Source organism: Triticum urartu, chromosome 2 (genome assembly GCF_003073215.2).
Source record: "Triticum urartu cultivar G1812 chromosome 2, Tu2.1, whole genome shotgun sequence".
NCBI classification, from domain to species: domain Eukaryota; kingdom Viridiplantae; phylum Streptophyta; class Magnoliopsida; order Poales; family Poaceae; genus Triticum; species Triticum urartu.
The window spans coordinates 74522972-74547920 of NC_053023.1; the positions used below are offsets into that span (position 1 = coordinate 74522972).

The window sequence follows — 24949 nt, forward strand, 5'->3', positions numbered from 1 at the left end:
GCATTTTGAAAGAATCTAATCCGCCACTCCTTAATCACTGGCACATGGAAATTGCAGGAAAGTGCTGCAGTCATTGCTAAGCTCTTGATCCCACGTGTGTTCGAGAGAATGACAATGCAAGAGACGCGGCTTCTCGTCAGCACAGGATCTACTATGAACTTGTACACCAAGGGCGAAGACATCATACTCGAGCATAATTACATCGGCATCATACTAGAAGGAACTTTGAAGGCGGAGAACCAAAATAACATCGTACCTCCAGGAGTGCTGCTGCCATCAAGCATGGACCTGGAGTTACTTGGTCTGCAGTCTTCAGGTTCTGCACATCATCCATCAAGAAGTGAATCATGAAAAATGGAAATCTATAGGCCTACTCGTACGTTTTTAAGTTATATCTACTGATTGATGTTGACATTGATGTTTTCCTGTTTACCTACAGAAATGAACAACATGGACAGTTGCTCCGCAGCAAACAGCTTTCAGGTGGAAGCACAAGCAGCTAGAGTTATCATCTTCGAAGTAGCTGTTCACGGAGGCCAATGGGCAGAGGAACCAGCCGGGTGGTAGCTTCTCTGCTGAAGCCTTGCAGCCCAGCATGGAAGAATCCACTGGAGAAGAACAAGTCATCATTACCGTCGACTCTACGAACAAGCTGCCCTTGGGTGATTCATCATCTGGCGTGACGCGAGGCAGCTGATGGGATCTTGTGCGAATATAGTAGCGTGCTTGATGTAGCAATCATGAAATTGATCTTGCTTCTTGAGAAACACTTGGCTTATTACTTGCTGTTATAACTAAAGACCATTTGGCGCATATGGCAGCTACGTAATGATATTACTCATGGAAAGGGTGAGACCCCGGTTCAAGCTACTGTTGATTACTTGGACAGCTATTACAAGTCGCTTCATTTGGCAAGGAAATTTAGTATGGAAGAGATAATAAAAGGAAAGATGCCAATCTCGGAGGATGGATGTGTTGTGAGCAGAAAATGTACACCAACCCCTGTTCCATGGCCTCGGCCATCATCAGAGCTGGGTAGCCCTATCTGTTGATGGTTCTTTTTCAAGCCATGATGGGCGTGCTTCTGCTGGAATGGTACTGCGGAACAGGGATGGGACTACGATCTTTGCGGCATATAGATATATTTTTCATTGTAATGACGCCCTTGAAGCGGAAATTCATGCAATCATGCATGATATGGCTTTGGCCATTCAACATTCAGACATGCCGGTGATCGTCCAATTGGAGACGTCACACTTTCCAGATTAGCCTATGGTCATCTTGACGCAGAGATTAAAGCTCACATGGTTGCTAGGGAGTTTGTTCCTTGTAAAATTGGTCGAGAGCAGAATAGGGTAGCACATCTTTTGGCACACTAGCCGTACCGAGTGTTGTACTGCAGTATGGTCAAACTCGAGTCCTTCATGTTGTGAGGAGCAGCTGTCTCGAGATTGTAACCCTATCATTTTGAAATAAAACTCCCTTTCACCCCGCAAAAGAACTAAATCGTCGGTAACCATAGATAGTGTACAAAGTAAGGTACGTCATCATGCCTGATCCCAGGGTTTTGCTTATTTCTTGTAGGAGTAGCACTATTTTGTACTGTAAAATCTACTTATTTCTTGTAGGAGTAGCACTATTTTGTACTGTAAAATCTACTGTAATAACCAGTGAAGCACTCAAGGTGGTGGTGCTGCTGTACTACTACCATCTGCCATCTCCCTGACTCCCTCTTAGCATTTTTTGCAGTCAGGGAGCGTTGTGCCGGCGAGGAAGGCCTGGACAAGCTGAAGCGCTCGCCGCGGCTGGTAGCTGGGGACCTCGTGGCCAGCTCCTCTCACCGTCACCAAGCTGAGGCCGCCCTTGTACTGCACCACGTATCCGCCCACCTCTCCAGCACCCTGAGTTCGTTCACAAGATCGAAGAACATGTCATTTACAAATTCTGCAGATTTTTTGTCGGGCTCAACAGTTAGGGTTTCAGTTCCATTAAGGCGGGGGATTTCAGGTTGCACCTTGGTGCTGCTGAACCACCGCCTCCATTTCGCAGCCACGGGGAGCTGGAGCTGGTTGATGGAGTACCTGGTGGCCGTGACCGGCACGTTCCCGTCGGTGTCTCCGCTGCGAAGATCGTTGATTTTAGTTTCATGCATGAGTATCTGTAGAGTGCTACGATCTAGTATGATGCACGCGTACCTGTACACCCAGACTCTGATGTTGTTTTTCATCAGCTCCCTGATAATGGGCAAAACAGTTGTGGTGCTGTCGACCCAGCGTGTCAAGACCTCGCTGAAAATGGGCAAGAAAAATAGTGTTCTTTGAGTGGAACATCGACCTTTCATTCTTTCATAAACCGTTTGATTTGTTGTCAATGGAATTTGATTTGTTTAGCCTTCATTTTGACGAACCATATTGTCTGCTTTTCTATGAGTAGAAAGTGTAGAACTGAGCTAATTTGGACACCTGAGACTAACATTAGCACAAATGAGGACATGTATAGTGATTGCTAAGATGGTCTTGTCTTAAACCTGCCATGCAATTTAGAGGTGACAGTAAAATATAATGTACTCTCCGTTTTTATTTACTTAGTATATTGAAGTCAAACTTCGTAAAGTTTGACCAAGTTTATAGAAAAAATATAAATATTTATCATAACAAATCTATATGATGTGAAAGTATATTCAATAATGAATCTAATGATATTGATTTGTTATTGTATATGTTAATATTTTTGTTTATAAACTTTGTCAAAGTTTACAAAGCTTGACTTTGACTAAAGCTAAAATAAGGACTAAATAAAAACGAAGGGAGTACAATGGATTATTTTCTAGTTTTTTCTTTACTAACTAGATATCCTTAAATATTTGATGAGAGATATTGTTGCTGAGAAGACAAACTTTGTTTTTAGCTTTCTCTTTTGTTCACCTCAATATGCTAAATACACGGCGCTTCTAAAATAACACCATAGAATGGGTAAGCGGTGGATGATACCTGCAGGCTAACCAGGGGTGGTTGAGGCGGGTGACGTTTGCGTGGAGCGCCTTTTGAACATCTGGCTTGTTGAGGTAGGCCTCCACATAATTACTTGTGCACGTATCAAAGCTCTCAATCTGGAGGCACGTAAAGTACAACCCAAGTCAACTTCACTACTCAGTACCTCAAGAAAAACAAACTTATTTTCTCCTTTATTTTATTGTACACATTTTGTTGTGGGAATCGACGTAAATCCACTCAAACAATGGCAAGCAACCACATCGACCATGATGTCAAGCTCATACCCAGTCTAGGCATCAAGGGCAACATGTTGTGAGAGTGGTTAATGTACTACGCATGAGATATCCCACGCGTGTATTCACTGTTAACAACTGCTTTAAGATCTGTGCCTTGTTTCCTGATATATATATATATATATATATATATATATATATATATATCTTATTTCAAAGTATTACATGATGTTTTCTTAGGTTTTTCTTGTTTCAAAGTGCAGTTGTGTATACTGTATCGACAAATCCACTCTGGAATAAGTGTACTCTTATTTGTTGATACACCACGAAACAATATGATACACGCTGGAACGAGAGAAACGTGCCCATGAAACATGACGTAATACTATGAAATAAATCAATTTTCATCACTGGCTAAAACATGACACGAATCACGAAGTAGTGGTGAATAGTACTTCTTCCGTTTTTAAATATAAGTTTTTTTAGAGATTCTATAATATGAACTACATATAAAGCAAAATGAATGAATCTACACTCTAAAATGTGTCTATATACATCCGTATGTAGCCTGTATTGAAATCTTTAGAAAGACTTATACTAGGAACGGAGGGAGTAGATATATACACGGGATATTTCGTGCATGCATGGTAGAGTATCATTTCTTAGTCCATCGTCACAATATGGTGAGCTGTGACGACGACGGCGACATACCGAGGGGGTGATAGGCGGCGTGACGAGCCCTTCCGTCTGGCAGTTCGGCGCGTAGATGTTGTAGTTGTCGATGTCCCGGAGGTTCTCGACGACGTCGTCGTTGGCTTGGTCGCAGAGATCATTCGACTGGGCGCCGTTGGTGAAGTTGCAGTTCTGGTTGACGCCGGTGGCCGTCTCGTCGGAGATGAGCGCGTGCGTCCAGTAGAAGTCGAACGTGCCCTTCTTGTCCGTCCCCTCGTTGATCACCGCGTTCCCAATCTTAAGACACGGCACGCATCGCATCGCTTAGCATGCATGCACACACAACTGATGACGATGATTCATTAATGTGTAAGCTAGAGCTTGACGACGAGTACCATGACCCCTTTGAGGTTGATGGCCGGGGAGGCGTGGCGGAGGACGGCGTGGGCGAGCTGCGGCGCGAAGTGGCCGGCGTAGCTCTCGCCGGCGATGTAGAAGTCTCGGCCCTTGTACTCCGGGAAGCGCTCCAGCCAGTTGGCCAGGAACTGGTACGCGTCCTCCGCCGTCCGGTTGTCCCCGCCCCGGCCGTAGTCCGCCGTCGTGTTCGAGTACGAGTACCCCACCCCCGCCGGGCTCTCCAGGAACAGCACGTTCGCCGCTGCATCATGACCCGATCACTCGCCAATGTATCATCTCATGCCACGGTGAACTCGAGAGCGTGGTGACTGCGTACCGTGGTTCCAGGAGTAGGGGTTGCGGTAGAGGGTCTTGCCGTCGCTCATGACGCGGAACGGGCCGAGCTCCTCCATGGCGCCGTACCCCAGCGACGAGCACCCGGGGCCCCCGTTGAGCCACAGGAGGAGGGGCTTGCCCTTGGACGACGACCCGTCGTCGTTGCCGTTGCCGCCGACGGCCTCGGCGAGGTAGTAGAACAGCGCGCGCCCGGCCGCCGGGTCCACCGTCACGTACCCGGCGTACTGCGCAAAGTCCACGCCGCGCGGCTGCCCGGGGAGCGCATCCACGCGGTCGGCCTCCTTGCGCCCGACCTCAGCCGCCGGCACCGGCACCGGCTTGGGTCTTCTGCTGGCCGTCGCCCTGGTCGGCTCCTCCACGGCCGCCAGCGACGACGACCAGCGCAGCCGGCGCAGGAGGTCGCCCTGCCGCGCCCTGGCCGCCGCTGCCGTGCCGCAGCCCAGCGCGAGGCATTGCACCAACACCAGAACCAACATCAGCACGGCCCTCCTCATGGTGCTCTGTTTCTCAGCTTCTGCCGGCACTGTTCTATCGGCCGGTGGCTGCACACCGGAGACGGCTGGGTGCTCGTGTAGTCGTGTCTGGTAGTGATATTTATAGGGCGGGGATTTTCCCGACACCCAAGCTCGGTGTCGGAGAATTTCCTTCAAGATAGATGGGCTATCCACTAGGCAGTAGTAGTGACACTGTCTTTTTCTCTTTCGAAAGTTCACTAGGCACTACTAGGCACACTGTCAGGGCCTAAATGCTCTGCATCTATCGTTAAGGAGAAACGGGACAGTCCTGGATTAAGATAAGCAACGGTCCAGATGGAAGCTGGCAAGTGAGTGGCATCCGACGGTGGGATTTTGATTTGATCCAACGTCGAAAGTCGAGAACAAGAGGGAGATCTTCTATTCGAAGGCCTCATTTAGTCCATAGGATATGATTATCATAGGAATAGGAAATTTGTTGAAAATGAAATGACATGTATCTTAAATCCTATGGATTTTTTTTTAGAAAAGGAGGATGACCCCCGGCCTCTGCATCTGGAGATGCATGCGGCCACTTTATTGATTATTCTCGAGGACCTTACAAAGTATTACAACAATATGCCTGAATCCGCCATCTTGGCAACATTTGCCGCTACTCCTATTCAAATGATGAAGGCGTGCTAGCTGGGCCACTACCCAGACCACTCATCTAAGCCTAACATCAAAATGATGAAGGGGTGCTAGCTGGGCCACTACCCAGACCACTCACCTAAGCCCAACATCAAAAGCCGGAAGCCCAAGCCGATCCACATACATAGAAAAAGAGAAGTCCTTTGGTTCACACCATAAAAAAATCCATTAAATCTAGGATAATGTTTTTTTTGAAATGTGGAGGATAGAAACTAATCTCACTTAGGAATAAGAATCCATTCCTATGAACTAGAAGAATCTAAAGAAAATATTCGTATAAAAATCCTATTCTATAGAATTAAGCTACGTTTGGTTTGAAGGAATTGTGGAGGAAAAGTACAGGAAGAAGAAACAAGGGAAAGTTTTATGAAAGTAGCGTTCGATTCACAGGAACGAACTGCTATAATCCCGGGGGAAAGTTTCTATAGCCTCTGATATCGCAAGAAATAAAACATCTGCCTGGAGCTTTTTTTTTGGCGGAGTCGTGAGCCGAGACACAAGAAAAGCTACTAGTAGAGGCCCACAACATGCGATGCTTCAGTGAGACCTCTTTCAATGCATTCAATGCATAGTTGCTTAGATGAGGGGCTAAACGCATTAAATAGTTTAGCAACTATAGTCCTTAATGTATATGTGCTTAATTTGTTGTAGCTAAGCTTCCTTCATTTAATTACTTAGCTACTAAACTCTTTCATGTATTGGTGAGCTTGCTTTATTTACATATTTTGTCTAGGTTCGCGCGCTTGGCATTGATTTTTACTGGGGTCATCAAACTAATCTCTCTCCTCTTAGTTGTATTGTCATATCAGATTTTTGGTCTATATGGCATGCTTAGCACCTATACAAGGTGAAGCATTGGAAATGGCCTCATGTACTGCAATTGATGGTTCCCAAACGATTGCATGTTCCATTTTCCCTTTCCTGTGGAGCAAACATCTTGATTTTCTACTTCCCTTGTTTCTCTGTCCCATAGGTTTGTACTAGCACCTCGATTCTTTTCCTATAAAGGTTTTTGTTCCTTTGTTTTCTACACATATGCTTCGAAGGGGGCTTTACTATGAAATTCCTCCAAAGCAAAGGAGGCCGAAGTGCCATTTGATAGACTTACAGTCAAGTGGCACAAACGACTCAATACAAAAAGGACAACGATGTGCCATACAATTAAGTAACACACGGTGCGACTATAAATAACCAACCGATTGCTACCCTATTTTGCTCAGGGCAAATTTTCTGAAAAATAAACTCCCTGTCTTCTATCATTTGTTTTTATTTCAGCAACTAGATGACCGTATCACTAGTAGAAAAATGGTCAAATGTGAAGCACATTAGTGCCGGTTTGGTTTTGAGTCGGCACTAATGTGTGCATTAGTGCTGATTCCAACGGCTAGCCGGCCGCTCTCATTAGTACCAGTTCGTGGCGAACCTTTAGCACCGGTTCGTGCCACGAACCGGTACTAAAGTGAGTGGTGGCAGGATGCTGAACGATCCAAGATGTCTACTGGAGTGTTGCTTCTGCCTAGGGTTTTTTGGTGGTTTTTTTTCTTTTTTCTTTTTCGAATACAGGAAATGCTTGTGCTTTGTGAAACATGCTGTCCTCCACGTTCTCGACAAAGGATCTGGTTGCAATACAAGGTGGCTGCGATGACTTGAAAACAGTATATGGACGACTCTTAATTAGTTAACCTCAAAGAAATCCTAATGGCCGATCATTGTCATCTAGAAGTGTTGACATATGTGCAACAAAAAGATCAAACGGGGTGTCGTTAGCGGAAACGAGTTGAACATACTTTGGCCGTGGTTGTTGAACCTGACCGCTGCTCCAGCTATTACTAACTATATCCCTAATGGTTCACACACAAAAGTACTATATCCCTAATGTAATTGGTTAGGCGAGCTCCCAATTAGCCAATTAATTACCACGTGATTTGGACGTGGGCATGGTTAGCTTTGGTGTGTTCCACTAGTGAGGGAACGACCCTCACTGTCTCCCCGTGATTACAAAAACTCATACAGTTAACCACTAACGTCAAGATTCTTAGGTATTTGGATTTAACTAGCAAAAGAGCCAATGCATTGCAACGGGAGAAAAAGATACAAAATGCCCGTAACGCAAATAATCATGAATCAAGAAACCAACAGATTCATGTTCTTTATTTTAACATGACACCCATCTTGTTGCCATTTGTCCCTCGTCGCATTCTCACATACAATGATCATAGTGCTTATAGAATCACAATGCCCTTGAATGTGGTCAATTGTAAACCGTCTCTCTCGTAGCATAAGATGAGGTTTTTCTCTTGCTACATTTATTTCGTCTCCAATTTTTTTGCGCGGTATTGATTAAGGTTGCACTCTAAATAGCATTCCTAAAATGGTTAAGAGGTAAAAAAAAATATCATATTCGGATTCTACACTTTTTTCTAATCAAATTTCATATATAACATGTTAAAATTGGAGTTATGGTTTAAAAAATATGGATATTAAAAAAAACATTTGTTCAACGTAGACTGCGGGTTAATTAGCATACAAGACATGGTAGTTTCTGAAAAATGCAAAAAATGATTCAATTTGTCACTTGATTACCTGAAAGTGTAGGGGTTTTGTGTGAAATCCTAAAAACATTTCGTTTTGGCACTTAAAATAGGACTATGGGTTGAATATCAAAAAACAAAGGGACGTTTCTGCAAAAATACCGACGACGTACGACCAAAAGCAGTGGGCGCTATATTATTAGATAAAAATAAAGATATATCACTTTAACAATATGTAAGTCGCCTGGGAATTAATTTTTGGGTGAGTCTGTGTTTTTAGCCGTTGATTTCTGCTTTCTGGTTCATGCTCCTTTTTTTTTTTAGTTTGTTTTGTGAGTTGTATTGGGCTGAGTTTTTTTGACTCGCCACAGATTTTGATCAGTCAATTTGTTAACAGGCTGGAGCCCATTACTTTGTGACCAAGCCGTCCCTTCTCTCATTTTGTTCTTTTCTGTTTTTGCTTTTGTTTATCATTTTTCTTTATTAGTCGGTTCTTTTTTTGTGTGTGGATATATCTGAATGTCAGGTGGGTGAATAAGTGTATACACACAAACACTATAAATATATGCAAAAATTACAATATTTTATAATCATTCTTTGCATACTACAAATGTATACACACAAACACAATAACATAAATGCCAAAATTGCAGAAAAGTGCAATTTTGCGAAGTCATGTGCAAGTTTTTTTAAATATAAGTTCGCCTTTTCTTTCTTCTTAAAGTTAATATCAATGCCACTAATTCGCTGTTCCTTACAAAACTTCATTATTTCTATTTTGTTTTGCTTATTATTGTATTTTATTTCCTCTTTAAGGGTAATATTGATACGTCTTCGTCGTATCTATAATTTTTTATTGTTCCATGCCAATATTATACAACTTTCATATACTTTTGGCAACTTTTTATACTATTTTTGGGACTAACATATTGATCCAGTGCCCAGTGTCAGTTCCTGTTTGTTGCATATTTTTTTGTTTCGCAGAAAATCCATATCAAACGGAGTCCAAACGGGATAAAAAACTGACGGAGATTTTTTTTGGAATATATGTGATTTTTAGGAAGAAGAATCAACGCGAGACGATGCCCGAGGGGGCCACGAGGCAGGGGGCGCGCCCTAGGGGCTCAAGCGCGCCCTGGGCCCTCGTGGCCACCTCGTAGGGCGGTTGGTGCCCTTCTTTCGCTGCAATAAAGCTAATATTCGGATAGAGATCGTGTCCAAAATTCATCCCAATCAGAGTTACGGATCTCCGGGAATATAAGAAATGGTGAAAGGTCAGATCTGGGAACGCAAAAACAGAGAGAGATAGAGAGATAGATCCAATCTCGGAGGGGCTCTCCCCCCTCCCACGCCATGGAGACCATGGACCAGAGAGGAAACCCTTCTCCCATCTAGGGAGAAGGTCAAGGAAGAAGAAGAAGGAGGGGGGCTCTCTCCCCCTCGCTTCCGGTGGCACCGGAGTGCCGCCGGGGCCATCATCGTCACCGCAATCTTCACCAACAACTTCACCGCCGTCATCACCAACTCTTCCCCCCTTTATGCAGAAGTGTAACCCCTCTTTTACCCGCTGCATCTCTACTTAAACATGGTGCTCAACGCTATATATTATTTCTCAATAATGTATGGCTATCCTATGATGTTTGAGTAGATCCATTTTGTCCTATGGGTTAACTGATGATCGTGATTGGTTTGAGTTGCATGTTTTATTATTGGTGTTGTCCTATGGTACTCTCCGTGTCGCGCAAACGTGAGGGATCCCCGATGTAGGGTGTTGCAATACGTTCATGATTTGCTTATGGTGGGTGGCGTGAGTGACAGAAGCACATACCCGAGTAAGTAGGTTGTTTGCATATGGGAGTAAAGAGGACTTGATACTTTAATGTTATGGTTGGGTTTTACCTTAATGATCTTTAGTAGTTGCGGACGCTTGCTAGAGTTCCAATCATAAGTGCATATGATCCAAGTAGAGAAAGTATGTTAGCTTATGCCTCTCCCTCAAATAAAATTGCAATAACGATTACCGGTCTAGTTATCGATTGCCTAGGGACAAATAACTTTCTTGTGTGACAACAAACTCTCTACTAAAACTAATTTAGTTGTGTCTTCATCTAAACAGCCCCTACTTTTTATTTACGCACTCTTTATTATCTTGCAAACCTATCCAACAACACCTACAAAGTACTTCTAGTTTCATACTTGTTCTAGGTAAAGCGAACGTCAAGCGTGCGTAGAGTTGTATCGGTGGTCGATAGAACTTGAGGGAATATTTGTTCTACATTTAGCTCCTCGTTGGGTTCGACACTCTTACTTATCGAAAGAGGCTACAATTGATCCCCTATACTTGTGGGTTATCAAGACCTTTTTCTGGCGCCGTTGCCGGGGAGTTATAGCGTGGGGTGAATATTCTCGTGTGTGCTTGTTTGCTTTATCACTAAGTAGTTTTTATTTTGTGCTCTTGTTTTCTATCTTTAGTTATGGGTAGGAAACGCAAAATACCAAAAAAATGAGTTGTACCTACTACACCAATGGTTGAAGAACCACTCAAAATCTATCACACTCCTGAAGCTTTTACTTGGATCATCTTCGATCCCTATGTGCTCATGCTGAAACCTCAACTAGCTTAGTTGAGGGCAAATCTTTAGATGAACATGCTTGTTATGTGCGACACTGCTTATCTCAAAAAGGGAAACTTTTATTGAATCAAATTCATCGTTTGCAATGCTATGCTTGGAATTTATGTGAAATATATGATGTTGTTGTTCTGAAAACCCTAAGAAACACCTTCCCTACCAATGTGAGTTTAGTGATAATGGAATCGTATCTTCATATGCTAAGGGTGTTTATAATTACTATGATGTTCAACAAATTGAAGAATTTTTTTGTTTTAAGGGTGCTTATGAAATTGCTTCTTTGATTGAAAAGTATGATGCTACTCTTTACAAATCTGAAATTTTTTCCATACTTAAATATTTTTATGATAATTATGCTTCTAATGTCTATGTTAAACCATATATTGAGGACTTCTCCGTTGTCCAAGAAGAGACTAATATTTTGCAGGAGTCTATGGAAGAAGAAATTGATGAAACTGTGAGCTCATTGGATGAAAAAGATGATGAGAAGAGCGAAGAATAAAAGGAGGAAGAGTGGATTAGCTACCGTGCCCACCTTCTAATGAGAGTAACTCTCCAACTCATACATTATTTAATGTCCCTTCGTTCTTACTGAAGGATGATTGCTATGATGATTGTTATGATCCCGTTGATTCTTTTGAAATACCCCTTTTTGATGAACTTGATGCTTGCTATGCTTGTGGCCATGATGCCAATATGAATGATGCTTATGGAGATGAACTTGCTATAGTTTCTTATGTTAAACACGAAATTGTTGCTATTGCACCCACACATAATAGTCCTATTATCCTTTTGAATTCTCCAAACTACACTATATCGGAGAAGTTTGCTCTGATTAAGGATTATGTTGACGGGTTGCATTTTACTGTTGCACATGATGATTTTGATGAATGTAATATGCATGTGCTTGCTGCTCCTACTTGCAATTATTATGAGATAGGAACTACATCTCCACCTCTCTATGTTTACAACACGATAAAATTGCAAAAACTATTTATACTATGCATTGGCCTTTACTTTATGTGCGTGAATTGTTCTTTTATGACATGCCGATGCATATAAAGAGAGTTATACTTCGTTGTTGCATGATATATGTTACTTTGTGCTCACTGCTAAATCACAAATCATTGTTAATTCAAATTGGCTTTGATATACCTTGGGATCCGGGTGAATCCATTACTTGAGCACTATATGCCTAGTTTAAAAGTGCTGCCAGGGAGACAACCCGGAAGTTTTAGAGTCATTTATTTCTGTTGTGTGCTTTTATAAAGTTTAAAAACAAAAAATAATAAAGATGAGAACCTAAAACTTTTTTAAAAAGAAAAGCGAAAGTGAGAAAGACGAGCATTGTTAAAATGGGAGCTAGCCTTGAACTTTGTTCATGCCCATGGGAACTTTGTGACCCTTGATTACAGAAACTTTTCAACAAAACTAATTATCCCCTTGTACAATTCCATTGTATTATAAAAATAATGTGCCAAGATTTGCCTTTAGGATGTTTACATTGCTTGTTGGTTTGTGCGGTGCAGAACATAAACTTTGTCTGTAGTGCGTGATTTTACATTTTTTACTGGAAAGTCAAACGGTTCTGAAACTTTTTGCACTGTCTTTCTATACAATTTTTTTATTTTTCCTATTTTTTTCAGAATTTTTGGAGTAACATAGGTATAGTGAATGTTCAGATTACTACAGACTATCATGTTTAAGACAGATTCTGTTTTTGATGCATAGTTTGCTTGTTTTGATGAAACTATCGATTTCTATCAGTGGATTAAGGCATGGAAAAGTTATATTACAGTAGCTACAGTGCAAAAACAAAATATTAATTGGTTTGCAACAGTATTAGAGTAGTGATTTGCTTTATTATACTAACGGATCTTACCGAGCTTTTCTGTTGAGTTTTGTGTGGATGAAGTGTTCGAAGATCGAGGAGGTCTCGATATGAGGAGAAGGAGGAGAGGCAAGAGCTCAAGCTTGGGGATGCCCAAGGCGCCCCAAGTAAATATTCAAGGAGACTCAAGCGTTTAAGCTTGGGGATGCCTCGGAAGGCATCCCATCTTTCTTCAACATGTATCAGTATGTTTTCAGATTCGTTTCGTTCATGCGATATGTGCAAATCTTGAAGCGTCTTTTGCATTTAGTTTTCACTTTTATTTGATGCACCATGCTGGTATGTGATATTCCATGGTTGATTTATAGAATGCTCTTTGCACTTCACTTATATCTTTTGAGTATTGATTCATAGAATGCTTCATGTGCTTCACTTATATCATTTGAAGTTTGGATTGTCTGTTTCTCTTCACATAGAAGACCGCCATTTGTAGAATGCTCTTTTGCTTCACTTATATTTGTTAGAGCATGGTCCTATATTTTGTATAAAGAATTAAACTCTCTTGCTTCACTTATATCTATTTAGAGAGATGACAGGAATTGGTCATTCACATGGTTAGTCATAAAATCCTACATAAAACTTGTAGATCACTGAATATGATATGTTTGATTCCTTGCGATAGTTTTGCGATATAAAGGTGGTGATATTAGAGTCGTGCTAGTTGAGTAATTGTGAAATTGATAAATACTTGTGTTGAGGTTTGCAAGTCCCGTAGCATGCACGTATGGTAAACGTTGTGTGACAAATTGAAACATGGGGTGTTCTTTGATTGCTTTCCTTATGAGTGGCGGCCGGGGACGAGCGATGGTCTTTTTCTACCAATCTACCCCCTAGGGGCATGCGTAGTAGTACTTTACTTCGAGGGATAATAAACTTTTGCAATAAGTTGTAACGCCCTCGATGCGGCTATATCTCCTACGTGTCGAAGCACGACTTAGAGGCATAACCACATTGAAAGCAATGTCGCAAGTAAGGTAATCTTCACAACAACCCATGTAAATAAATAAAAGGGGAAACGATACATAGTTGGCTTACACTCGCCACATCACACAAATACATGAATAGCATTACAATCATCCAATACACTCATGGTCTGACTATGGTACCAAAATAAAGATCAACCCCCACATGCGACAAGGTCCCCGATCGCCCCAACTGGGCACCACTACTGATCATCTGGGAAAGAAACGTAGTAACGGTGAGAGTCTTCATCAAACTCCCACTTGAGCTCAAGCGCATCGTCTGGAACGGTATCATCGGCCCCTGCATCTGGTTTGGAAGTAAACTGTGAGTCACGGGGACTCAGCAATCTCACACCCTCGCGATCAAGACTATTTAAGCTTATAGGTAAGGCAAGGTATGATGTGGAGCTGCAGCAAGCGACTAGCATATATGGTGGCTAACATACGCAAATGAGAGCGAGAAGAGAAGGCAAAAGCACGGTCGAAAAACTATGATCAAGAAGTGATCCTAGAACAACCTACGTCAAGCATTACTCCAACACCGTGTTCACTTCCCGGACTCCGCCGAGAAGAGACCATCACGGTAACACACGCGGTTGGTGCATTTTAATTAAATTAAGTTTCATGTTATCTACAACCGGACATTAACAAATTCCCATCTGCCCATAACCGCGGGCACGACTTTCGAAAGTTCAAATCCCTGCAGGGGAGTCCCAACTTATCCCATCACAAGCTCTCACGGTCAACAGAGGATATTCCTTCTCCCAAGACGGTCCGATCAGACTCGACATCCAGGTTACAAGACATCTCGACAATGGTAAAACAAGTTTAGCAACACCGCCCGAATGTGCTGACAAATCCCGATAGGAGCTGCACATATCTCGTTCTCAGGGCATACTCAGTTAGGTCAAGCTACGAGTAAAATCAACCCTCGAGTTTCCCCAAGGTGGCCCCGCAGGCTGCCTAGTTCGGACCAACACTCAGAGGAGCACTGGCCCAGGGGGGTTTAATAAAGATGACCCTTGGGCTCCGGAAACCCAAGAGAAAAAGAGGCTATGTGGCAAATGGTAAAACCAAGGTTGGGCATTGCTGGAGGAGCTTTATTTGAGGCGAACTGTCAAGGGGTTCCCATTATAACCCAATCGCGTAAGGAACGCAAAATCTGGGAACATAACACCGATATGACGGAAACTAGGGCGGCAAGAGTGGAACAAAACACTAGGCAAAAGGCCGAGCCTTCCACCCTTTACCAAGTATATAGGTGCATTAAGATAAACAAGATAATATGGTGATATCCCAACAAAGTGAATAATGTTCCAACAAGGAACGGTCTCCAATCTTCACCTGCAACTAGCAACGCTATAAGAGGGGTTGAGCAGAGCGGTAACATAGCCAATCAACGGTTTGCTAGGACATGGTGGGTTAGAGGTTTGACATGGCAATTTGGGAGGCATGATAAGCAAGTGGTAGGCATCGTGGCATAGGCATAGCAAAAGAGCGAGCATCTAGCAAAGCAAAGATAGTAGTGATTTCGAGGGTATGATCATCTTGCCTGCAAAGTTGTCAGGGTTGACTGGATCCTCGAAAGCAAACTCATCGGGCTCCTAGTTAGCGACCTCATCTCCCGGCTCTACCCAAACAAGACAAAAAAGCAAACGGGACACAATCAACCACGTGCAAAGCTCAAACGATATGATGCAAACATGGTATGCTATGCGGGATGCGATATGTGATGCATATGCAAGATTGACAAGGAATGAATGAACCTGGCCTCAACATGGAAATCCAAGTGTGCCACTGGAAAGGTGAGATGAAATTGCTTGAAAACGATATAAAGATCACCGGAATCGGAGTTACGGTTTGGAAATGGCAAGCAATTCAAATATGACCACGTTTTGCGATTTACAGCAAGTAGCCTTCTAAATGCAAAAAGATGAACATGCTACAGCACCCAAACATGGCATCAAAATACATGGCAGGGATCAATTCATGATGCTTAACAAAAGAGGAACACTGAGCTACGGCCAATTCATCCATTAACAGGTTCAAACAAGCATGGCAAATATGCATTTGGTAAACAGATCTCAGACTTGTGAAATTAACACTTGTCTGGAATTTCAGATCAGGTAGCACACTTTGGAGCATGAAAACTATATGCTACAGGACCTGAACATGGCACAGTAAAGCATGGCATGGAGCTACTCAAAGATCTTAACAAAAGTCCCTTAGTGACCTTGAGCCAAAAGGGATCAGAAAATACAATTGCAAGCATGTGAACCTGGCAAAAACATAAACAGATTACAGACTTGGTGAAAAACTGGAGCATGCAAAACAGGTATCAAGTAGGCATGTTTACGAGCTCGATGCACTCACTACAGAGCATGTCATGACAATCTAAGCATACACCCATCAAGAATACACATTATACAAGTTAGACATGGCAAGAACAATAGCATAGCATGCACGGATCAACTACAACATCCTCGGCAAAATCGCTAACAAGTAGACAATCTGCCCAGATTCACGAAATAGCAAAAGTAGAGCTCGATTGACTCAAGATAGGGTGCTCCATAATTGAAAACAAAGACATGGATGGATAGAGCACTACAATGTTAACAAAACATCCTTACTGATCATCCTCAAAAGAGGCACGGATCACTAGGAAACAACATGAACATATGGCATATTGAGATAAACAGATCAAGGACTTAGTGGATTTGCCAAGTCCCTGAAATCAGCATTAACGAATGCACCACTTTGCAAGATTGTGCTAGTCACCACACACATCACAAAAATACATGGGTTACATCTCTGGAAAGATGGCAAAGCATATAACAAAATTCATGAAGAGCTCAGGGGCATATCATGCACACAATAAACATGGCAAAAATGACAAAAGTCTAATTGGAGCAGCAGATCTGACAATTATCTCAAATAGCACTCTTCCAACAGCATTTCGGGCATCAAGATAAACTCAAATGAAAATGATGCAATGAGATGAAATGATGTGCTCTCTGAGACGAACAATTTGATATGCTATATGCCCAAAACGGAGCTACAGATGCAAAGTTACGGCATGATGAACAAGGGCATTTGAATCTGGAAAACCAGAGACTTAGAAGAAATTATACCCTCCAGATCTAGTTCCTCGCGGGCACGCAAACCGAGGTCACTCCGACGAGGTCATCTTGCTCCGGCGAGGTCAGCACATCGGCGGGGAGGTGAAGGAGAGGCGAGGCCGGCCTCTCCCTGGCCGGATCTGACAGCGGGCGGCGGCGGGCGGCCCTTGGCGACGGCTCCGGAGGCGCGGGGAGCCACGGGGCTGGCCGGCGGCGAACTCCGGCCGGCGAGGCGGCGGGGATGGCCCCTGGCGGCGGAGGCGAGGAAGGGGATGAGGCGGCGCGGGCGGGCGCCTCAGGCCCGGCTCGGCGGCGGGGAGGGCCGCGCGCGGGCCTCGCCGGCCTGGCGCGGTCGGCGGCGAAGCGGTCCCGCCCCAGGACAGGTGGCGTGGCCTGGTTGGGCGGCGGTGGCGGCGGACGTTGTCCGGCGCAGGCCGGACACGTCCGGTGCAGCGGATCTGGGTTTTTAGGGTTTCGGGGGGAAGAAGAAGAAGAATTTCGGAGGGGTCTTAAATAGGCATAAGAGGAGCTAGGAGAGTCCAAATGAGGTGCGGTTTTTGGCCACGCGATCGTGATCGAACGCTCTAGATGATGGAGAGGGTTTTGGTGGGTTTTGGGCCAAATTGGAGGGGTGTTGGGCTGCAACACACACGAGGCCTTTTCGGTCCCTCGGTTAACCGTTGGAGCATCAAACGAAGTCCAAATGGTACGAAACTTGACAGGCGGTCTACTGGTAGTAAACCAAGGCCGCTTGGCAAGTCTCGGTCCCATCCGGAAATGTTTAATCCCTACACACGAAAGAAAGGTAGAAATGACCACCGGAGGAGAACGGAGCGCCGGAATGCAAAACGGACAACGGGGAAAATGCTCGGATGCATGAGACGAACATGTATGCAAAAGCAATGCACATGATGAAATGATATGAGATGCATGACAACGATAACAACACACGGAGACAAAAACCCGAACCCGAGAAAATAAAATAACTTAACGCCGGAAATGGCAAGAGTTGGATTACATATTGGGGAAATCATATTCGAGGTGTTACATAAACTCCCCTGATTGTCAACAATACAGCCTGCAGCCAAAAGAAGGTGAGAATGACAAAGGCATCCGGATTAACTTTGATCCTTGGATGTCTCAATTACAACAGGCAGTGATGTGGTTCGAGCCTTCAGGTTGATAGGTAATTGGGCTGTTGCATCGAAAGGGTGGAGTACTGGTGTCTCCGGATCACTGGTCGCTGAAGCGGGGCTGCAAATTATGATGGTGTTGGATCATCTCTTCGAATGACTTTGTTGTCTATGCTGCTGGTTCTGGATGGGTAGTTCTTTCTATTGTTATGCATATTCCTTGTCATTTGGTCATCCTCGTCTATGTCACTCTTACTATGTAATAGTTGCTTCTGTTTAGAATGTCATTCTCGTCTGGATCACAAGAGTCTGAGCGCTGCAGATGGGTGCGTTTTGGTGGTGTAGCAAGACTTCTTATGAACTATCATGTCTTGATGTTTATGTCAGTAGTAGTCACTAGTCAGTATTTGAATGTTGTATATATCGTTGTTTCGAACTATTTATTGTCTCGAACTACTGGTGGGCTAAATGAGGGCATCACCATTCTCCAGTGTTCACAGTATATCTCCTTTTTTCAAGTTATATAATTTGAGCTCAGTGTCTTTTCGATGATGTACACTTGTTTGGGCCAGTGAGGTGTCGTTGAATATGGGCCGAGTAGTAACACAATGCCAAACAGGTCAATTATGACTCTCAGGCCGGGCTTGATACGTCTCCGTCGTATCTACTTTTCCAAACACTTTTGCCCTTGTTTTGGACACTAATTTGTATGATTTGAATGGAACTAACCCGGACTGACGCTGTTTTCAGCAGAATTACCATGATGTTGTTTTATGTGCAGAAAACAAATATTCTCGGAATGACCTGAAACTCCACGGGAGGTCTTAGAAAAAATAATAAAAATTCCTCGCCAAAGATGAAGACCAGGGGGCCCACACCCTTTCCACGAGGGTGGGGGCGCCCTGCCCCCCCCCTAGGGCGCCCCCCCTATCTCGTGGGCCCCCTGGAAACCCTCCGACGCCAACTCCAACTCTATATATTCGCTTTCAGAGAGAAAAAAATCAGAGAGAAGAAATTATCACGTTTTACGATACGGAGCTGCCGCCAAGCCCTAAAACCTCTCGGGAGGGCTGATCTGGAGTCCGTTCGGGGCTCCGGAGAGGGGGATTCATCGCCGTCGTCGTCATCAACCATCCTCCATCACAAATTTCATGATGTTCACCGCCGTGCGTGAGTAATTCCATCGTAGCTTGCTAGACGGTGATGGGTTGGATGAGATTTATCATGTAATCGAGTTAGTTTTGTTAGGGTTTGATCCCTAGTATCCACTATGTTCTGAGATTGATGTTGCTATGACTATGCTATGCTTAATGCTTGTCACTAGGGCCCGAGTGCCATGATTTCAGATGTGAACCTATTATGTTTTCATCAATATATGAGAGTTCTAGATCCTATCTTGCAAGTCTATAGTCACCTATTATGTGTTATGATCCGTTAACCCGGAAGTGACAATAATCGGGATACTTACCGGTGATGACCGTAGTTTGAGGAGTTCATGTATTCACTATGTGCTAATGCTTTGTTCCGGTTCTCTATTAAAATGAGGCCTTAATATCTCTTAGTTTCCAATAGGACCCCGCTGCCACGGGAGGGTAGGACAAAAGATGGCATACAAGTTCTTTTCCATAAGCACGTATGACTATATACGGAATACATGCCTACATTACCTTGACGAACTGGAGCTAGTTCTGTGTCACCCTATGTTATGATTGTTACATGATGAACCGCATCCGGCATAATTATCCATCTCTGATCCGATGCCTACGAGTTTCCCATATACTGGTTTATGCTTATTTACTTTCCCGCTGCTACTGTTACAATCAGTATAAAATACCAAAAACATTAGTTTTGTTGTCTTTACTTTTGTTGCCGCTACCACCACTATCATATTACTCTGCTACTACACACTTTGCTGCAGATACTAAGTTTCCAGGTGTGGTTGAATTGACGGCTCAGCTACTAATACTTGAGAATATTCTTTGGCTCCCCTTGTGTCGAATCAATAAATTTGGGTTGAATACTCTACCCTCGAAAGTTGTTGCGATCCCCTATACTTGTGGGTTATCAAGACCTTTTTCTGGCGCCGTTGCCGGGGAGCATAGCTCTATTCTTTCAGTCACTTGGGATTTATATCTGCTTATCATTATGAAGAACTTGAGAGATCCAAAAACCAAGATCTATCCCTCAACTACGAGGGGAGGTAAGGAACTGCCATCTAGCTCTGCACTTGATTCACCTTCTGTTATGAGTAAGTTAGCGACACCTACACATGCTTCTGTTATTCGTTCTGATATGTCGCATGTTATTGATGATGCCACTTCTGCTATGCATGATACTTATGATGAAACTGCTTCTATGTCTGATACTACTGTGCCCCTTAGTGAATTTCTTGATGAACAAATTGCTAGGGCTAGAGAAAAAGAAATTATTGAATCTGAATACGATAATGATAGTGATGATGAAAACATGCCTGTTATTCCTAAAGTTATCTTTTTGATAAGGAATCTTCTGCCGCTATTTTCGCTTGCAAGGATAGATATGAGCTTAAGAGGTTATTAATTAAATGGAACAAGGAATCACTTAGAGATAGAATGAGACCCGATCCTGCTTTTGCTACTTCACCTATATGTGTTCCTGATAAAGATTATGAATTCTCTGTTGATCCTGATATAATTACTTTGGTTGAATCTAATCCGTTTTATGGCTATGAATCTGAAACTGTTGTGGCACATCTTACTAAGTTAAATGATATAGCTGCCCTGTTCACTAATAATGAGAGATCATGTTACCACTATTTACTCAAAATATTTCCGTTCTCATTAAAGGGTGATGCTAAGATATGGTTTAATTCTCTTGATCCTGGTTGCGTGCGTAGTCCCCAGGATATGATTTATTACTTCTCTGCTAAATATTTCCCTCCTCATAAGAAACAAGCTGATTTGAGGGAAATATACAACTTTGTGCAAATTAAAGAAGAGAGTCTCCCACAAGCTTGGGGGAGGCTTCTCAAATTACTTAATGATTTGCCTGATCATCCTCTTAAGAAACCTAAAATACTTGATATCTTTTATAATGGACTAACCGATGCTTCCAGAGATTACCTGGATAGTTGTGTTGGTTCTCTTTTCAGGGAAAGAACACCGGATGAAGCTGAAATTCTATTTAATAATATGTTGACAAATGAAAATAATTGGGCACCTCCTGAGCCACCTCCTGAGCCAGATCCAGAGCCAGCTCCTGCTCCAATTACTGAGCCTATTCCTAAACCAACTCCAAGAAGAGAGGTGTTCTATTTCTCAGTCCCGAAGATACGCAAGAGGCAAAGAAATCTATGAAAGAAAAAGGTATTAAAACTGAAGATGTTAAGAATTTACCTCCTATTGAAGAAATACATGGTCTTAATATACCGCCTGTTGGAGAAACATATGATCTCAATTATTTGTTGAAGAACCTCCTGATCCCGATATCCCGACACAGGTAGTAAAGGTAAATTCTCTCTATAGATATGATAAAGCTGAAGTTCCTCCTACTAAAATTGCTAGTCAGTGCTTGGATGAGTTTGATAACTTTATGTATAAGCAAGACGATTTCAATGCTTATTTTGATAGAAAATTAAAATAAAATGCTTATATGATTAGACGCTTGGGTGATTATATGGCTGATATTAAAGATGAACTTAAACTTATTAGCAAACATGCTTCTATGGTTACCACTCAAGTAGAACAAGTACTTAAAGCTCAAAAAGAAGTGCTTGATGAAATTAATAGTAAGAAAAATGATTATGCTGTTAGAGTGGCTACTAGAACTGGTAGAATGACTCGGGAACCTTTGTATCCTGAAGGCCACCCTAAGAGAATCGAGCAAGATTCTCAGAGAAATAATATTGATGCTCCTAGTTCTTCTAAAAAGAAGAAAAAGAAAAATGATAGAACTGTGCAAACTTCTAGTGAACCTATTGCTGAACCACCTGATAATCCAAATGATATCTCTATGTCTAATGCTGAAACACAATCTGGTAATGAACATGAACCTAATAAAAATATTAATGATGATGTTCATGATGATGCTCAACCTAGTAATGACAATGATGTAGAAATTGAACCTGCTGTTGATCTTGATAACCCACAATCAAAGAATCAACGTTATGATAAAAGAGACTTTGTTGCTAGGAAACATGGTAAAGAAAGGGAACCTTGGGTTCAGAAACCCATGCCTTTTCCTCCAAAACCATCCAAGAAAAAGGATGATGAGGATTTTGAGCGCTTTGCTGAAATGATTAGGCCTATCTTTTTGCGTATGCGATTAACTGATGTGCTCAAAACAAATCCTTATGCTAAATATATGAAAGATATCATTACTAATAAAAGAAAGATACGGGAAGCTGAGATTTCCATCATGCTTGCTAATTATACTTTTAAGGGTGGAATACCAAAGAAACTTGGAGACCCCGGAGTACCTACTATACCTTGCTCCATTAAAAGAAATTATATTAAAACTGCTTTATGTGATCTTGGAGCCGGTGTTAGTGTTATGCCTCTCTCTTTTATATCATAGACTTGACTTGAATACGTTGACACCTACTGAAATATCTTTGCAAATGGCTGATAAATCAACTGCTATACCTGTCGGTATTTGTGAGGATGTGCCTGTTGTGGTTGCAAACATTACTATTTTAACAAACTTTGTTATTCTTGATATTCCCGAGGATGATAGTATGTCTATTATTCTTGGAAGACCTTTTCTTAATACTGCAGGGGCTGTTATTGATTGCAACAAAGGCAATGTCACTTTTCATGTTAATCGTAATGAGCATACGGTACATTTTTCAAGGAAACAACCTCAAGTTCATAGTATCAACTCCATTGGAAAAATTCCATCGATTATATTTGGAGGTTTTGAATTTCCTCTTCCTACTATCAAGAAGAAATATGATATACTTATTATAGGGGATGTGCATATCCCCGTTGAGGTAACTTAGTGTTATTCAAAATTTCTCCGGTTCCATGATTATCGGAATGAGTTTGTTAACGAGACTTGATCAACCTTGTTAGTGGATTCTTTTTGATGAGCATGAGATGGATGAAACTAGAAGCACAAACTTCTGTACCCTCTTTATATTTTCTGTTACTTATATTAACTAAGTTTCCAGGTGTGGTTGAATTGACAGCTCAGCTGCTAATACTTGAGAATATTTTTTGGCTCCCCTTGTGTCGAATCAATAAATTTGGGCTGAATACTCTACCCTCGAAAGCTGTTGCGATCCCCTATACTTGTGGGTTATCAGGGCTCTCAAAAGATCTTGAAAAAAAGGTCGGGCTCTCCAAAAAAGAATGAATAAGGACTCTTAGGCCAACATGTGGGCGCCACCGGTGTTTTCGTGCGCTTGCGCGCTGAGAGCATATTGGCGCGTGCTCGAAATTCATGCTACCTTTTCATCCGCAGTCTCCCGCCCCTCCCCCCCCTCTGGAATCTCGATTCCTACTCCAGTTCCCCCAAATCCCCCTCCTGTACTCCCTGTACTCAAGCGCACTATCATGTCGTCGGTCAACGCGGATCTCTGAGCCGGAGATCCTGAGGTCCGTCCTGCCTTTGGTCGCTGCGTGTTGTCGCTCAACAGTGGCATGGCGGCGCTTGATGACCAGTTTGCCGGCAAAGTGCTGATGGTAACCATCAACGGCGACCGGCCTCCCGTCTCGCCGGATGACCTTGTCAAAGCTCTTGGCATTGCGCACGGCATCCAAATAAGTGACTTGCTCGTCGAAGTCTGTCCGCCACCGGCTGATTTCTTCGTCAGGTTCCGGACAACTTTCGACTGCGGTCGTGTGTAGAATCTTCCCGGCATTTGTTCTATGATGGCGCGCTGGTGAGCTTTGTTTGGTGGCACCCAGGATGGGGCTCGGTGCCCTCTGAGCTTGAGTTTTTAACAAAGCTTACCTTCCACGGCATGCCTCGACGTGCTTGGAACAGCGAGTCCATGAACGAGCTTATCAACGACCTTGGAGGTGAGCTCGTACGTATGTTTGTTCCTCCAGACAGCTGGGCTCTGACGGTTATGGCATGGATGAAGAAGCCGTCCACCATACCGAAGGTGATTGGTGTTGAGATACCAGTGCAGGAACCGGGGTTGTACTATTCATCGCAACCAAGGCCGCCGCAGATCACGTTAGGGATGTACCTGTATCTAGTGTTCGTGCATGTCGAAGAAGTGGTCAATCCATCAATCGAAGTCCTGCCACCGCCGCCGCTGGTGCCAGGGTCCGTCGATGATGTCCATTACAGGAGTCAACGTCAGACTTTCCCCGTGTTGCTCGGAACGATGGATGGCACAGGGCCTACTCTATCGCGCGGCGGAGGCCACTGCTTCTTTGGGAGAAGAGGCAGGGCTGGCTGCCTGGATGTGCTCTAATTTGAGGTAGCAACTGAATCTTGACAGATACTAGTTAAATCCGAGCTATGGGTGTGAAGCACTGATATGCCAGTACATTTGATTGTGACCTGTTCTAATTTTGTACCTGAACTTTTTTTAGAAAGGGTTGTACGTCAACTTAATGTGCTAGGAGAACTTATTGTGTTGTCTGTCTATTTTCTTTGCACAACATTCAAGATATTTCCCCGTCATTGATAAAGACGATGAACCGTTATGTACGACTTCGTTGGTTTCAACATAGCCCTTCCCGTAGCGATCCATGCTTCCATCCTGATTGTGCCGTCTGCGTGAAATTTTTGTATGCAAGTTCAGTGTGCTATGATGTTCTATATGATTGTGTCAACTATATAAGTTTTTACTGAGCATCAGCAATGCATATGGCTGAAAGATGTATTTACGAGCATCGGCCGATGGGTCTCTCTCTCTCCCTCTCTCTCTCTCT

At 43.1% G+C, this 24949-nt stretch overlaps 2 protein-coding genes across 5 annotated transcripts; one reads left to right on the forward strand and one right to left on the reverse strand.

Moving 5' to 3' along the window:
* The first annotated feature begins 11 nt into the window (after positions 1-11).
* Positions 12-866, forward strand: LOC125535899. The gene is made up of 2 exons (XM_048698969.1): positions 12-316; positions 440-866. Exons 1-2 carry the CDS (start codon positions 109-111, stop codon positions 565-567), a joined length of 336 nt encoding a protein of 111 aa, XP_048554926.1. The 5' UTR covers positions 12-108; the 3' UTR covers positions 568-866.
* Positions 867-1272: 406 nt separating this feature from the next.
* On the reverse strand, positions 1273-5177 carry LOC125535897 (serine carboxypeptidase II-3-like). 4 transcript variants are annotated; one of them, XM_048698968.1, is made up of 7 exons: positions 4632-5176; positions 4294-4556; positions 3938-4195; positions 2991-3109; positions 2196-2288; positions 2015-2120; positions 1579-1901 (listed from the first exon to the last, which is right to left on the reverse strand). In XM_048698968.1, the coding sequence occupies exons 1-7, from the start codon at positions 5143-5145 to the stop codon at positions 1734-1736; spliced, it is 1521 nt and encodes a 506-aa protein (XP_048554925.1). In that variant the 5' UTR covers positions 5146-5176; the 3' UTR covers positions 1579-1733. The 4 variants fall into 4 exon arrangements, with proteins under 4 accessions (XP_048554923.1, XP_048554925.1, XP_048554924.1 ...); XM_048698966.1 differs by having other exon boundaries at positions 1273-1901; positions 2015-2288; positions 4632-5177; XM_048698967.1 differs by having other exon boundaries at positions 1719-2120.
* Positions 5178-24949: the final 19772 nt, after the last annotated feature.

Coding starts and splice junctions, on each gene's coding strand:
- LOC125535897 (XM_048698965.1), bottom strand. CDS start 5,145: ATGAGGAGGGCCGTGCTGATGTTGGTTCTGGTGTTGGTGCAATGCCTC. Junction 4,196..4,293: donor TCAACCTCAAAGGGGTCATG/GTACTCGTCGTC, acceptor CCGTGTCTTAAG/ATTGGGAACGCGGTGATCAA. Junction 2,289..2,990: donor CACCCCTGGTTAGCCTGCAG/GTATCATCCACC, acceptor GCCCATTTTCAG/CGAGGTCTTGACACGCTGGG.
- LOC125535899 (XM_048698969.1), top strand. CDS start 109: ATGACAATGCAAGAGACGCGGCTTCTCGTCAGCACAGGATCTACTATG. Junction 317..439: donor ACTTGGTCTGCAGTCTTCAG/GTTCTGCACATC, acceptor GTTTACCTACAG/AAATGAACAACATGGACAGT.